Genomic DNA, 16,996 nt, shown 5'->3' with positions numbered 1-16,996 from the left:
TGTGGAAATTGGCAATCGGAGCCTAGGACTGGGAATCCAGAAAGGACGTTTCTGGAGGTAGAAAAAAAGACTGAAAGTTCCCTGCCACTACAGTGCACCTTCACACTGAAGTCACGATTCAATACAGTTATGTGGATCAGCTGCAGCCCACTTACCACAGCCTCCTGTACATGTTTGGGAAACATCTCCTTAAAAAGTATAAAACTCTGTACTGGCACAGTATCCAAAGTGTCAGAGATGATGACTGCATTAGCTTACTTTATTCATTCTTGTAACATACTTCAAACTTTGATGCGGAGTTCTGCTAATACCTAGTCAAAGATAAAAAAAACCCCTAAGTCAATCCATGAAGACTAAGCAGTTTCATTATCTTCAAAATAAGTTCTTGAATTTTTTTATAGTATTTGATAGCAGCTTTTTATTGGTTACAAAACCTAAGCCCATATACAAAATTAGGAACACATTTAGATGCCTCTTTGAAAGAACGTTTTAGTCTATTTTAACTGATAGTTTAAAAAAATAATAAAAACAATGCAATTTTAAACACTGTTCTGAAAACTTAAAAGTGCAGCAATATACTTTGTTTCCTTTATTAACTATGAAATGGTGCAATCCCAATCAAAAGCTGATAAGGTCACAACAGAAAGAACTGAGCAAATGCTTTGTCCTGCCTCGCCCAGTTCTCCGATGTTCACTTTCAATGTAATGCATTGAGTGCAAGAAAAGGATCAAATCTTCACAGTACTGGAAAACTGTTGTTTCAATATCAATTTATAGGTAATCTTTAGGATAACGGTGAGTGCAGGCTGAACAGGGTATCCGTCAGTCTATACGGCAGATTAGGGAGACTAAATTGCATTAGAAGGGGGGAAATATTTGTCCACAATAACATCTGCTGGAATTCTAATTTCACAGAAACTTTGTGACCTTACCTAACTTTGACTTTTTATTGTTTAGGTTTTTTAGCGAACACCACACAGTTTCAAGATTTTAGACTATAGTGTGTGAATAGGATGCAGTTACCATATGAAGCTTCAACTCAACTTTTGGGAAAAGAAAAAAGGCACAATGAACTTCAACTCAATTTTATGTGCACAAGAGTTGAAAAATCTGAGCCACCTTAAAGAGAAATTGATTCTAAAATTTATAAAACCTATAAATAATCAGAGGCCAAACCACTATATTAAAACAGATTATCTAGCAAGTAAAAATCTTGCAGTTTAAACATACGCTTGTATCCAGCTGAGATACAAGACAACTCACTCTTTAAAGTGGCTCTACCTTGGCAGATATATATTTAATGAATGCACACCTGCTATGCGTTGTTCATCAGTGGAAAAACAGCTGATCCACAAAGCTCTGATGGCATCTGTCCTTATCTTCATCACAGTAAATACAACCCACATCCAATAACTAAATTAGTTTAGATTTTTCTATCCCTTCACATCAATGCATTGGGAAATTACACCCAGTAAACAACAGCAACAAAACCAGTTTGTGTGATAGCTTACAGAATTTCAAAATTATCGATCTTCACTCCAGCAATACCAAAATCCCTTTGAAAATGACTGGGTCAGACAATTTTCCAAAAGCAGTGACCTCACATACCTTATGTGAAGTTATTTAATGTGCGCTGCACATCAGGTTTATGCTGAATAACAGCAGCTTCCATACAGCCTCACACATCAACCAGTTTGTATCTTTTTAAATAATGTGAATAAGATTTGAGACTAGTTTCTTCCAATACTCCAAGAATGAAGCTTTTATGACGCTTCTAAGTAGTTGCTGGTTTGTTGCCAACCACATCATCATAAGCACTGGTTACTAAGTAAAAAATAGTTTAAGACTAAATTACAGTAAACATGAAAGCTCCACAGTTTAAACCCAATATAAATCAACCATATCCAATTATCAATTTAAAACAAAATATACTGACTACTGAAAGTTGAAAGCAAGATACTTTTTAACCAATACATTTTTGGACAGTCTTTTGTTTTGTTGTTTTTTTTTCTATAGTCTGGGACTCTTGCTTTCAGCTTAAGCAGAAGTTCAAGTCCATAACAGGTTGTAGCTCAGGTAAAATACCATGCACAGCATTTGATTACTTCAAAACAGCAGGAACACACAGGCTGAAGTGAGTGGTCAAATAGGGCTCGCTGTTCTCAAAAATTAGGTATAATGGCAAAAGCTTTACCAGTCCAAATCTACAGTTCATTCTCCAACCCTGGTTTCTGAGGCAGTTAATGAACACACATCAATTACTAACATCTGAAGTAGTTTTTTTTTGTTTGTTTTAAACTTAAGTGTTTAATCAATTGCCAAGTGTTGGTTTTTAAGTTACTTTTATTTCAGTTTCACCAATGAAATTCATTTGGCTTGCATTTTTGAATCTATTCTTCCACATAAAGTATATGAAAATATGTTTGTGGAGGACAAAGATCGAGGCTCAGAGCAAACTGGGCCCCTGTAAAGTCTTCCAAAATGTACGCATCATACCGAAGTGTCTTGATCCACAGCGCACCATTTTCCAAAGAAGCTACTTTTCCGTGGAAAGCCAATGTGCCACCACTATGGAACATTCTTAACAAAACTGCAGATTGCGGTTGTCAGCATGTGGCACCAGGGAAAAGGCAAAAAAAGTAGTTGGGACTGTTAAAAAGAATTCTGAAACAGTTTAAGAGATCATGCATATGCATTTACAGTCCATGTGACAGTGACATTTGGCAACTGCAAAGTGACCGATACATGGCTTGCTTTAGAAGCATCAAAATGAAGAGGCATGTGTGTCTTGGAGCCTTTTGTTTCTTCACTTGGTAGCCAACTGGTGGTGCTTCAGACTGGTGTGGGACAGAGAAGCTGCACTTTTTTGAACTTAAAAATTAAATTCTTTTGTTTGAAGGTTGGCCGTTGGGTCAAAGTTGTAAGTACCTCCTTGAGTGGCTTCAGGAATGAGACTGGGATCTTCATCGATCTATGAAATATAACAACAAAAATAATGAGATTCACAGTTCAGTACACGTAGAAGATATTAACAAATGTTCATATTTTCTTTTAAAAAAAATATTATTGCAATAAAATTATATCAGTTTTTCCAATTCAGTTCCTCAGATATGTTTGAAAAGAACACCACATCAACTCTGTTCTAATAACATTAGGGAAACAGAAAATTGAAATGCTTATAGAGACTGGGTTGTTGTTTGGTCAAAGCAGTTGCTATTTTAGCTGTGCAATTTAATTTTCAGTGCAAATTTTTAGTACTTCTGGAGTTCACTAATCACTAGTTGTGAATTCCAAAATTAGTTTTGTACTTTCTCCCATTTTCATTCAACATGAAAATTAATTTTTATTGGCAGCTGATAGAAATCTAAAACTTAAAGAGTACTCAGTATCTCCTATCAGAATCTGAAGGATTTTGAATTACTCATTTCAGAGCAGTTTTATATAGCTCTCATAAGTGCAATCTGAAATATTTTTTTAAACTAAAAGTACTCCATTACTCTATGGATACAGAATGAAAGGCATCAGCATCCAACTCCACTCAGCTTCCTCAGCGCTGTTAGAAGTTATAGGCATTTACTGCCTCTGGGAACAGCAAATAACATGGGCAGCAGCTTCAATACACACAACTTCAAACCCGACCCATCTTCCTCCAAATCACCAGCTGCATCTATTCTCTTCACACCACCTCTACAAACCAGGCGGCAGGAACCACATGCCACATTTCAAACAGTGTGTCATTCTGAAGCAGGTAAGACATGTTGTGGGGGGGGTAGGTCTGAATAGCTTTCCACGATCTGGCCTTGGAGTAGGGTGGACATCAGAACTGACTCACCTAAAACCTTTGTTTCTCTTTGGGTAACAATCCCTAATCCGGAGGGAGAGATTAAGGCCTTTGGTGACAGCAACAACCCGCAGGAGGAATAGGGGGACGCATCATGCCCAAATGAAGATTAAATGTGGTTTCAGAATGCTTTGCAAAATGTTTGTGAGTTGATAAATGAGCATTTCTGACTTCTGCAGGCATACTACAAAGTAACGTGCCTAAGTTCACATGCCTTTAACACAAGTCAGGAAGCCATTAGTACTGGTGCTAAAGTACATGCCTGTGTGCTTCACAGGGCTCAGCAAAGGAGCAGATGGGATTAAGAATGGAGGGATATCTAGTAGCCAGCAACATCTCATGAGAATACAGAAGATTCTGAAGTGACAGAAGGCAGGTACTCCTGGGCAGTCAATCTCAACACTGCCAAGCAGGCTAACATAACCATCTCTGGTCTCCCTAGGGCAACCTGGATTTTTTTTCTGGGATTTTTTTTTTTTTTTGCACCAGTCCTCAAACGACAAGGATTATTTTCCTCTTTATAGTTACTTCCTGAAAATTTGTCTGGTTTTTCGTTTTAACTCCTATCTCCCAGTCATGGAATTTCTACAATTTCGAGTTTCAGAGGCCCCAGAAAAGATGGTAACAGTATAAACAATAATCTGAAGCAAAGTTTTGGTCCTGAGTATAGGATGTAAATTCAGCAAATCAGGCATACATTACACTGCATTAGTTTATGTAAAAAGTAAATGCACCGAAGGGAGTACTAACCTCAAAAGGGATATTTGTTGACCCACACCAACTATACTGGGCTCTTCAGTTAGCTACAGAAGTCTCAGAGTCATTATGGAGCCTATTATGTCACTGCTCACAGAATCGTTACAAGCAGAGGGAACTTTTCACCTATCTTAACTTCTGGTGACTGCTGACTTCTAATCACATGATGGACCCATGAATTGAAAATTAATGAGTCTTAAAGTTAGAGCTGGTATCTGTAGAGTTCAATTTAAGAGAACTGAAGACACAGTTCTGTTAGGCTGCAGAACTACAGACACCCTGGATGACCTAGAAAAGGTAATTATTATTTGTCTTCAAATTGCTTGCTTAAGTGCTTCTGAGGCACTCACAAGCAGATAGTACAGAAAGAGCGAGAACCCAAAGGGTCAGAATACCTAATCAGGGTGCAACAAAATATCAGATGGTCTAGACCAATCAGTTGCAGAAGATGTTACAGTTTTGATGACCCTTTTCAATGCAGATTCCAGACCGAGCAACTACAAAGCTGAAATATAGTAATCTATCTGAAAGTAAGGATCCAGCCCCCACTCCAAAGACTGATGTATGAGAAAGTAAAAAGGAGAGCCAGATTTAGAACTGTTTAGATTCTAATCACAAGTAATTACATGTCAATTTACATGTCAGTGTGACAAATCAGGTCAGCGTCAATCAACTTATTAGGCAAAACCAGATGTTGCTAAAGGAAATTCTTGGTATTGAGAAACTCTTCAAAGACTTTCCAATTAAGGGAAGCTGTACTGAAAAATGAACAGGGAAACTGACTTCCCAGACAACCTATGTTCACTAGAATTGATACTGAGAAACAATGACAACCTACCTATTAAGCTAACAGCACAGCACATACATTCCTCAATCTTTCATACACTCCTCAATATTTAGCATACTTACATCATCACCAGAGAAATACTGATCTATGATTTCAAATGCTAGTTTATAAATGTCTTCATTCTCATGCTGTTGCAAGGCTTCAATTTTCTCTAACCCTGGATAAAAGGAAGTGGAGAAGAGTTTTATAAGTTTAAACTGAAGTGAATTACTATTTTGAAAAAAACCCCTAAACTACGAAAAATAATGAAACATCAGTATTGAAACATACTAGAAAAGACACAGCTTGGTTTGCAAATACTCTCTAACACAACAGCTATCTTTGCCTCTAAGATGGAAAAAAAAGTAGCTTGTGAACGTTTGCCTGCCATGGAATATCACATTTTATGAAGAAGGAATAATAGAAACTTCTCTGGTTTCAGATAAAACTACATACACAGTATGTACTACATATGTAAGCTACTACATATTTTTTGTTCCAGTCATTGTGCTTTCTGTATACCACCAAAAGGAATCTTCTTCTCTTGTGTGTTGCAAGTTTTTACAAATTTAAAACAACAAAGCAACAAAGTCCAACACCAAGAGCAGCTTAAAACCCTAGTTCCTTTGTCAAACTGCATATGGTATATATGCATAATATAAGGGGAAAACTTCTAGTGTAGTTATTAAAGATCCCTTTACTGCTATCTTACTGTAATACATTAATTAGCATGTGTTAAAACTTGGATTGTAATATCTAAAAGCCTGACTCCTCATCCTGCTTTGGTCTGTAATGAAATTATGATCCTAACAATTGCTTCCAAGGAAATAAACTAAGGCAATAATTGCGTGTTTTACCACAGAATGAAGTATATGCAATAATCAAATGAAAAGAAGTACAATTCTCATTTAAACCTAAAAAATACCTAAGCTACAGAAAGCTCCTTTAACGATTGTCTCCAACATGAAAATCCCTAAACCGAAATACACAGAAAAAAATGTCATTTCTTTCATTACAAAAGTCTCACTTGCATATTCAAATAGTCCATGGTAAACATGCTGTAATAAATACCAACAGCAGCAATGGGAAGACAGAATAATAAACAACAAATTAATTTTTTTAAAAGCCTAATAAGCACTTTACCTCCACACTCTTCTATAATTTCAGCTATTGTGCTAGCCTCATCACCAGCCATTATCAGGATGTTTTTCAGACCATCCAACACCACCTGTACCACTTGAGAATCCTTTACTGAGAGTAGATTGCAGAAAGGTGGGATTACATTTTGCTGTACAAGGTATTCAACCTAAATAATGGGAAAAAAAAAAGTGCTTTTAACATGGTGCTTCTCACAAATGGCTGCATGTGCAACGTTTTAGTGACAATGTGAAATCCCACTACACATACCTGATCTTTTCTTCCACTTATTGTCAGATTGCTAATTGCCCAAGCAGCCTCCTTTTGTGTTCCAAAGTCCCCCTGAAAAATAAAATTAATATCTCATTAAAATCAGCATGGAAACATCTGTCAAGCTTATTACTAAAAATCACAGACTCCTCGTGTCAGATTTATAAAAAGAGGATGACAGCTTGCATAGCTGGTAGTTTGACTGACCTTAGCCAGCTGGTGTATGATCATGGGGATTAGCCCAGCATCTATTACAGCCTGAACTTGTTGCTGGTTTCCTGCTGTGATATTGGAAAGGAACCAAACTGCTTCCTACAATTGGACAAAACAAAAAAGCAAAACACTTTTAAAAACTAATCAACAAATGAAAAAAAAACAAAACCCAAACCTCAACCAAACAAAACAACCTCAAAACCAAAAATGGTACCATGACCAATCATTAAACAGAACCTCCAGGTTTCCTTCCCAATGGCACTTCTAGCACATTAACTTTTATTGCACTGTGAAAGCCAAGCATGCAGGGGATCAACGTAAAATTGACATGATTAATTCACAGGGTGAGATTATTACTTACACAAGAAGCGTCTCCATACACTGGAAGCAATACTAACTTAAACCTTATATCCATTTTGCACTGCTGGAGTCACAGCCATGTTTTAAACTTTCAATGAGTTTTGCAAAGAAGATGGGAAAACTGGTAAAACCTCATATAAAAAAGGACTTATCCTGTAATACTACTGCTGACAACTCAGTAGTAGCTTTCCGTGCTGATACAAGGAAGACCAACTCCAGCTCCAATTTTCTCCCTAAAACATGAAGTGGAGCTCACAAAGCTCATTCTAGTATCAGACAGGACTCTTAGTCCTAAGACTTTACTCAGCATTTATCTCCTTCAGGTGGTTCATTGGCATAGCTAACATCTCTCTAAGGGCAGTTACCAATTCCTGGTTACAAAGGGGGATACTTGTCAAGGCAATCTACAATATCTTAAAAGGGCTGCAATCTTAAGTAAAAGACAAACAGATGTGACAAGCAGCCAACTATGAACTACTGCAGGAAAAAACCATAATGGGTTCAACTCCTTAGGTATGTGTGTCTTGCTTTTATTTGTATTTGCCCCTGTAAAATCCACCTAAAACAAACCTCAAAGCATTTCTAGACTCCCCTTATACAAAAATAATTCCTTTCTTGGCATTCAAAAAGAGCTCTTCATCATTCTTTCGTGAGAGCTAGAAGGGCAGGCAGAAACACATCACAGCAGTTTGAACTGTCAAAGATAACGTCTTCAGAGCTCTTGACAGCTGACAGGGCCTGAAGAAATAAGAGATTCTTCCCAAAAAGATTTCCCCTTAGAGGTATGCTAAGTGGGGCAATCACATAAGCTAAATAAAAAGACTCCTCCTCAGCCAGCCCCATCTTTGCAGTGGAAGATGGCACAATGACTAAAAAATAAGCAAATAACATGAAATATAGCTCTGGAGAAGAGGGCACTGGTCACTTTCTTTTATCTAACTCCCCCTATTCCATCCAGTCCTTCCAGCAATGAATTCACCTTGGCCAAAAGGAAGGAGAGGGAATGCTGGGACAGTTTTCAGAAAAGGACAGTGGCACTCCCTACTCCCTTGAAGGTCAAGATGAACAAGAGAACAAACTCCACTATAAAAAGGTGGAGTGGAAAGACTGAATCAATCTTATTCAACTCACTGGACTCAACCAAAAGTAACACTCTTTAGTTATGAAAAACTGTAATGCAAGTTAGGCAGTTACTCGCTTCGCAAAAGAAAAGAAGTATCACACTCCAAAGCAAAAACCATCAGTCCTCCCAAAAAGCGCTAGGCATCAACACCAACGCATGGATTGCCACTATGCCTGCTTGGCTTTTGTCCTAATTAAGCAGCAGCCCCAAAGGCTGCATCTTTATACAAAATTGCTCACACACCAGAAGTAAAAGCTGTAAGAAATTCTTCTGTAATGTTCTAGAGAATACTGTTTTATTTCTTAAACAAAAAGATTAAGTTAGGAAGAAACAAATAATACCTTGTTTATCTTCTCTTTTGGATGCGTCAGGAGATTTGGGAAATAAGACAAAACATCACAATTGAGAACAACTTGTGTCTGTTCATCAGTACCAGTTACTATGTTGCCTACTGCTCTCAGTGCTGCTGTCTGAATACCCAAAATGGGAAGGAAAAAAAATGGCATGTTAAAGACATTAGTTTTACTTATGCTAAAACAAAGATAATTTTAAGACGTCTCTGTAAAAACACTTTGCAAAATACAATTTACCACTTCACCTTCCGAGCTACATGCTAAACATGGGTACTGTTTCATCAAAACAGAAACACAGAGTACAGCATTTTACTGAACAGATGCACTGCAGCTCAACTCAAAAAGTGCAAAGATTAGAAATTAAAAGAATATTTAAACAATAGGAGAGTTAGTTCATCATGTATCTAATCTGAGTTACAAATACATTTAACTGTTTCTAGGCTTTGATCTGAGAAGGTTGCTTACATCTCCATTCAGCTCTCCACTACATAATTAAAACACCCACGACTACTTTTCTTCCTATTGACTCTCGGTTGACTTTCAAAAATTAATTTTATATCTTCATGTGTTGACTAGTAAGGGCTTTGCAAGTGACAGAATACCGGAGAGAGTCCTTTTCATCAAGTGAACTGGTCTAACAAATTTCAAGACGGCCAAGTCTCCTCCAAAGTACAAACTAAATAAACATGACAAATGTACAGATATGTAAAAAAAATGTCCCAATTAAAATGGTGGATTTATAAAAATCAAGCACACATTAGCTAACTTTTAGTTTCCCTTTGTCTTCAAAATTAATGAAACAAGCTCAGTTAACCTACCTTTTGTAGCTAATTAGAAATTTACTTTACTAAAAGGACTCAGCATCTACAAATATTTTAACATTCAAAAGGTCCCAAAATAATAATTCATTTCCATTATTCAGACAGAACATGCAGAACCACGTATGCAGCAACAGAAAAGCATGCATATATCTTGAATTCTGGAAAACGTAAAATGTGTTGTCATTATGTATTTTAGGACTAGAAAAGGAAGGCACTCCTGATAATCACACAATGGAAGTTAATGTTTAACCTGTCACTTTATTTAAAACTATATTAGAACTGTTTTGTTTGAGTTTTCATTTTAATAATCTTTTTTCCCTAGTGTAGGTAACATTTTTTGTTCAGTTTTACCTGCAACAAATATATCTATAAAGGCTCATCTCAGTACTCCACTAATAAATACACTCCACTCTAAGGCACATTTTTTTAGACAATAGCTTACAAACGACTATTCAACAGCAACTGAACCACTTACTTGAACTTTCACCTCCTGATGACTCAGAAGGGGAACTAGAAAAGGTACAACTCCTGAATCAATCACCATTTGTATCTGTTCATTTCCACCATCTGTTAGGTAGGACAAAGCCCAAACAGTGTCCACAAGAATCTACAAATTGGAAAGAACATGGTTTACACATTGAACAGTAAGATCCATATAATGGAGTCTTAATTTAGTGATCAACATTCCACATGTCTGGGGAAAAAAATAGCATGCCATTTAGTTACAGGAAAAACACAAAACACTATGAGACCTAATTAGTAAAATGTTAGATTATTATGTACAACTATGAAAACTGGGGCCATTTGTTAATAATTTCTGTAAATCCTCTCTCATTTTTTTTTTTAAATTAAGTATCACATTTTTGTGCATGAAGTGACAGCACACAGCATCTCTCACAAAGGTAAACTTTTGTCCTTGATTTGCATTTCAAAGATAGACAACCAGCTGAGGTGAGTGCTAGTAACTTTCTGAAGAAAATACCAACCCCCCCCCCAGCACTGCTATAATTTGTTAGGTGTGCTATCTTTCAATTACAGAATACCCAAATCCTCTTAGTCTCTAATCCATCGACCTACACCTTAGCATTTCTGATCCACAGAGCAGTTCTGAAGTGAAACTGCAAACTATTCCAGATGTATGCCTTTTTTTGCCTTCACATTAAGATTAAAATACACAGCAAAGGAAAGGAGTTCTTACACCTAAAGGACTAGCAACTATTGCAAGGTGACCTGATAAGGATGACTTAAGCACCCTCAGAAAAAGAAAGGTACAAAAGTTACAGTCATTGAAAGGTAGTTATCTGAAGCAGAAACAAAGCCAGCAGAAAGAAGAATATCCCATCACTTAGACATGATGTTAGGAACTGCACAAAGAGAAATCTGGACACCACTGAGGACATCATCTGTTGAGGTACTTAGATCTACTCTGTTTTTAAAACAGATACCCATTTAAAATTTCCAGCTATTAAGATAGCTAAATATTACAGTATTGAAACATAGGAAGGCCTTTAAAGTCCTGAGCCACAGGCTGCTTCCACCCAGCTCCAGGGACCAGACAGCACAGTCCTAATGATTTCTTGACATGGTCTGCTGCTGCCCTCACCTGCTAATGCCACAGGGACAGCAGAATGAGCTGCAGTGGAGCCCAGATCACAGCAGAATGAGCTGCAGTGGAGCCCGGATCACAGCAGAATGAGCTGCAGTGGAGCCCGGATCACAGCAGAAGCAGTCAGAGATGGCACCTCACCAGTTTGCTGCCCCACAGCCCTGCTGGTGACGAGAGCAACAGCTGCCAGCAGCGCTCACAGGACTGTTGGCTGACCTACCTGCACCACTGACTCATCTCCAAAGATAGGTTTGCTGCTCCAGTACGGAGAGGCTGGGACCAGACTGGTACCTCCAAACTAGCACCTGACCCTCAGGATCAAAAAGACGGGCACCCTAATTGAGATTAGTCAAAACCCGGCATCACATAGTCTCATATCTACTTCAAGCAGCTCTCACACAAAAGCTTTCAAATTTGGGAGGGAACAAAAAGCCTATAGGTTAGAAGCATGTTTGGTTTTGCTATGAATTTCCATCCAGGTTTGTCCAAATTACGAATTGGAAAGTTACCACATGCTGTCTCCCGCTCACATTACACTGGGAAAACCCTGGCAAAATCCCAAATTAAACTGTTTGCAAATATTTTGTGGAGCCAAGCCCACTTCACCACTAGAAGAGCAGCAGAAACACCACTACAGCACGGAAGTAATGAAAGATAGTTCCACCAATCTTAAACTCTACCCCTAGGCCCACCACAAGGGTAAATTCCTGCTTCCCTACAATGAAGGATCACTGTAGGGAGCAGGAATCAAAGACATTACGAAGTCCTGACAGGAGGACAAGGAAAAGAGCAGCCTAGTATACCTCAGTTACACAGATCTGTGTTCCTGAAGTCCCAACATGAGACTTCAGGAGGTAAGTCCACCCCTCTAGGACTTTACTCAGAAAATATATGAAAGCTCATGGATCAGGAATGTGGGAAATACTGAAGGTTTAGCATTAAAAACCTGAAGAAAAGTTGCCAAAGGTGCCACAAAACAACAGTTTATTGCTCTTTATTTAAGTATATTTTCATATGTGATTTCCTTAGTTAAAAGGGTTGCAAAGTCAGACACCCAACAGGTTACAAAACTCTGATTTACCCATACGATCACAATATTTGATTGGACTGATATGTAGAATTATATATTTTTTTTTCTATATATACAGTATAGATTATGTATGCAAAATTATAAATTGTGTCAGAATAAAAGTGAGGATGATGGTAAAGCTAGCACTTTTAATTTCTAGTGTTCAATTCCACACGACAGGATTTTTTAAATGTAGTTTCTAATGTGAAGAATAAAAAAAACTTCTAGAAAAGATATTTCAGAAGTGGTGTTTGCACTTTCTTTTTCATGCTCTGAATTACAACTATATTACTTAGTATACTACAATTTAATTGTGCATATACTACTTAAATACATATAAATTAACACACAAAACCAAGTTTGCCACTTAAACACAATCTTGTAGCATTTTTTCTCTAGAGAAAACAAAGAATATAAATATTTAGAACTTTAGAAATTACTTACGTTTATATCTGTATGGTAAATGAGAACACACAATGCTGGCAAAATCTGAAAAGAAGTTCATCAGTCATTACAGTAGAATAAAATTGGCTGTACAAACATGAATCCAAGTACTGCAGTCACAAAGCTTAGCTTGAGACTGCATTCGCATATTGCATTCACACACTTCCCAGCAACTGGTCATTCCCTCAAAGTATGTATGAAAAAATATATATTATATTTAAAGTCTGTAAAAATACAAGACACTACTATATTTCAAAGACACATAGAGAGCATATTATATTTTGAGGGAAAACAAGCAAACAACAGAGACAAGCCATCCCCCTGCTATTTTGAAAGCTTTGTTACCACAGAATATAAAAAAAATCATTAGCCTAATATCAGTACATAAAACCCTCTTGGACTAAAGTAATTTTTTTTAACTATTCATGTATGGAGAAAATATAAAACTGAGCCATGACAAGATTGATTAGAACAAGAAGTTTTATTTGGTGAAGTATTATTTGTGAAAGGTTCCCCATTCCATGCTTCGTTTTAAAAGATTCATTAAAGTTTAATTGCTAACAATATTATACTTCACATGGCTTCAAAAACTATATCTACACTTTGAAATTCATTTTAAAATTAAGAACTTTACATACATTACAACTATAGTTCCAGTCAAACAGCATCACTTTACTAGCTGTGCCTGCTCTATAAGCACCACATTTGCTCTGTTCACCAGTTTAAAAGGATTTTCAGATGCTTCTCTTCAAGCGGGGACTTGACATTGATCGCATATTCACAGCTAGTCGAAAACAAACTACACTACATTCACTAGTTTATTTACATTTCCTCTTCCTGAAAATAGTTACAGTTGAATACTTCTATATACAGAATCATGCTAGTAGCCTTGTTTTGATACAACCATGAAATGCTGAGTATGTTAACACCTTCTAGTGTGTTAATTTTTTGTTGTGTCCATTTTAATATATGGCTCATCAGTCTTTAGGCTTACTCAGTTTCAGATGTTACAAATACCTTTATTACAGCCTTAGAAAGAAGCATCAAATTGGTCAAATTACTTCATTTAGCAACTGGTAAGTGGCACAAGACAGTGGCAAAAAACATGCATAAATTCATAGTATGACAACATAAAACATTTGGCCTCTAGTCCAGAGTATAAAAAATTATCTGTCTCGTAATTCTTTATTTACCTCCTGAACTGTCTCCATAGGCGGTGGGGGGTCCTTATTCCTGCAGAGATTTACAATGACCCATGTGACGTTCCGAAGGAAGGTGATGGGAATGGAGGGATTGATGAAGGACAGAAGAGGTTTGACAACTCCCAGTGATATGACATAATCTCTACACTGAGGACCATCACCTACAGAAATGAAAATTGTTGTAAAAGAAATTACATTAAAAATGGAAAATCCTGAAATGTATGCAATGACATGTTGGGATACTGAAATTCTATGTTTCCTCACCAATAGTCCACTACCAACAGTTCATGTTCAATTAAATATACATACGTACAGATATGTATGTATATTTTACGAGGCATAAAATTTATCCTGTGAATATTTTGTGCAGCAAGTGATATTATTCTTCAGAAAAAAACAGGATGTACATATGTAATTCTGGTGTTTGGGTCTGGCCATATGAAAAATTATATTAAGCCACAGAACTTAGAGGAAACATAGTCTCATATGATAATGCCAATGATCAAAAAGCCAAATTCTAAAATGAAATGCTCCCTGAATTCAAATCATTATAATAACAGGAGTTACCTATAATATTTCCGAGAGCCCAGACAGCTTGCTCACAAACATTCTGGTGTGGTGAATGAAGTAGTCTCAAGAAGAGGGGTACTGCATCTACAGAATGCAAAGACAGAATTTGTTTTAACTGGAACATGGGATATGCACAATACTTTCACTGATTAATACAAAACACTTTTGCTACCATGCCTTATACTAAGATACATGTTTCTATTATGAAGAGGAACAAAACCTCAGTTAAACATTTCCATACATATCTAGAGAGGGAAAAAAGTAGACTTGAGAACAAGCAACTATTAAACAACAATGCTCTCCACATTTAAACATTTCCCTGTATTTTTCAAAGTGATATACAGGAGCCTCAAGTATGTAGGTGCTAGGTTAAATGTCCTGGTAATTCAGATTTTCCCGTTATCCAAGAACATAATATATACCTAGTAGAATGACATGTCTGCTTGTGCAAACATGCTTCAGATCTTGACTTTAAGAAAATAGCTTCCTCCCAAGAGGTGGCTATAGTTAGTTTCCATATGCAGTGAAGATTTACATCCATCTGCCAGTCCTAAGACATGTTTTAATTTGCTCTTATATAATGCAGGCAACATACCAGATTAAGGAAGTGATACTTATGTTAGATATCAGTCTCTGCTGAATTAAATAAATTTAATAGAGCTAAGAAACCATCCCTCTACTATTCCCATGCACTGCTTCCCTTTGGACAACCCATACTGTTTGAAAGACAGTAATTCTTGCAGCAATTTTTAAAATCTATATATGATCATACTTATCCTATAGTCCTTCTGAGCAAAGTAAAATAGAACAATTTCCTTCTGAAGGAAAGAATTTTATTTCTTGTAGAAACAGCTTCATAAATTTAAAAAAATTGCAACACAATTTGTGAGCAACTGTGAATCATGGTCTGTTGATAATTGAACACCTGATAATGAGCCAAAAACCCCTGATGTATTTTCCTGAAAAATACAGAGCAATGAAGACTAAAGACAACCTAAAATTCCTTCCCCGTCCTAGAAGATTAATTCAGCATTGCCTACAACTGACAAGGTAGGAGGGACAGCAACACATCGTTACTTAAGAACACTCTCACTGTTCTTGCAGCAATCATCCCACTTCCATTAGCTCAAGTGGAATATTCTAGCTTCCTTCTCAGTGATTACTGAGATTACACTTCAGCCCATATTTCAGAGAGGAGGGTCAAGCATGTAGCTTATATTAGATTGTGATCCTGCTATGCTTTCAAAAGCACAAAAGAAATTATTTCAGAACAGCCTCAGGCAGGACCGTCTTGAGAAAGCGTGAGTTACAGTTTATCTGATCTACTGCTCTCAAAAATTAATTACTTGTGTTCCAAATTTGCTCCTGCCAAGATCTACTCTGTGTGTATAGTACTTCTCCTCTTTTGCTTGGCCTTCCAACTGCCATCTGTTCCTCTTCTTTTGCATTTAGGCTGCACCAGCCTCTTCTACAGCTGCAAGGGCCTTTCTCATTGTTTTCTCAAACCATCCCTTATCTAAAAGGAGTAGAGCTGGGAGACTGTTTTCCCTTTGTCATCTCCCAGCCAAAGCAGCAAGACTTTTAGACTAAACTTCTTCCATTTGCTCTTCAGGAGTAAAGCTTGGAATTTTTTTTTTCTTCTTTAAAGTTATTTTATCATATTTTCTTCTTTTCAAGCATTAACTAAACAGACTGGGAGAGGCACATCCCAGCCTGAACTTCTAGTAATTGTTCAAGTAACAGCAACGCTTTTGGCTGTGCTGTACATACCTTCATTCTGATTTTAATTTTAAGATTTTTTCCAGATTTTCTTTCTGCAAAGCTAATACTATAAACAGCCTTTTCATTAGATTTATTCATTCAAATATGGTAACACTGTGACTTGAAAAAGAAATAAAACAATGACTAACCAATGAAAAAGTTGGGAAGAATTAGAAAACTTGGGAATAGATTTTGAAAGATTTTTAGACACCAGAAAAGCAATCTAAAAACAGAGGTGCCCAATTCACATCAAGATTTTTTGAAACAAATTCAAGATGCTGTTTTGTTTTTTTTTTAAAAAGGCTTTGGATTTTTATCCAAAGGTCATTTTGATAAGCATTCTTATTCTATTGCTTCAACATCTTAATTATACAGAATCTAATGATTAGTGAGATATTTTATTAGTTATTAAAACGTACAAAACAGCATTTTGATTTGAAAGCCAGGTTCATACACTTAAAAAAAAGAAATCAAATAACTAAGTCACCTTTTTCCCATATAAAAACACTAAATATAAATAAACCAAGACAATGTATTCTGTATTTGCTTATCTAGTCTCCTGTTTAATGACAAAATGTTGTATTTAGCATAAAGGTGATTAAGATAAGTGTGCTGATACCTAAAAGCTATATATATATATATAT

General features: G+C 36.6%; 1 protein-coding gene across 1 annotated transcript; it reads right to left on the bottom strand.

Moving 5' to 3' along the window:
- Nucleotides 1–398: 398 nt before the first annotated feature.
- On the bottom strand, nucleotides 399–14,706 carry LOC104459190 (importin subunit alpha-4; the record flags this gene model as incomplete). Its single annotated transcript, XM_010086173.1, has 10 exons — nucleotides 399–2,971; nucleotides 5,507–5,601; nucleotides 6,567–6,729; nucleotides 6,831–6,902; nucleotides 7,038–7,142; nucleotides 8,868–8,996; nucleotides 10,176–10,307; nucleotides 12,820–12,864; nucleotides 14,013–14,182; nucleotides 14,589–14,706. Coding segments are annotated over 10 exons (1,128 nt in total), but the record flags the coding sequence as incomplete, so codon positions are not given.
- Nucleotides 14,707–16,996: the final 2,290 nt, after the last annotated feature.

Source organism: Pterocles gutturalis, unplaced genomic scaffold (assembly GCF_000699245.1).
Source record: "Pterocles gutturalis isolate BGI_N339 unplaced genomic scaffold, ASM69924v1 scaffold52071, whole genome shotgun sequence".
NCBI lineage: Eukaryota > Metazoa > Chordata > Aves > Pterocliformes > Pteroclidae > Pterocles > Pterocles gutturalis.
Note: the sequence above shows the minus strand (reverse complement) of the source record. Positions and strands in the feature narration are given on the sequence as shown.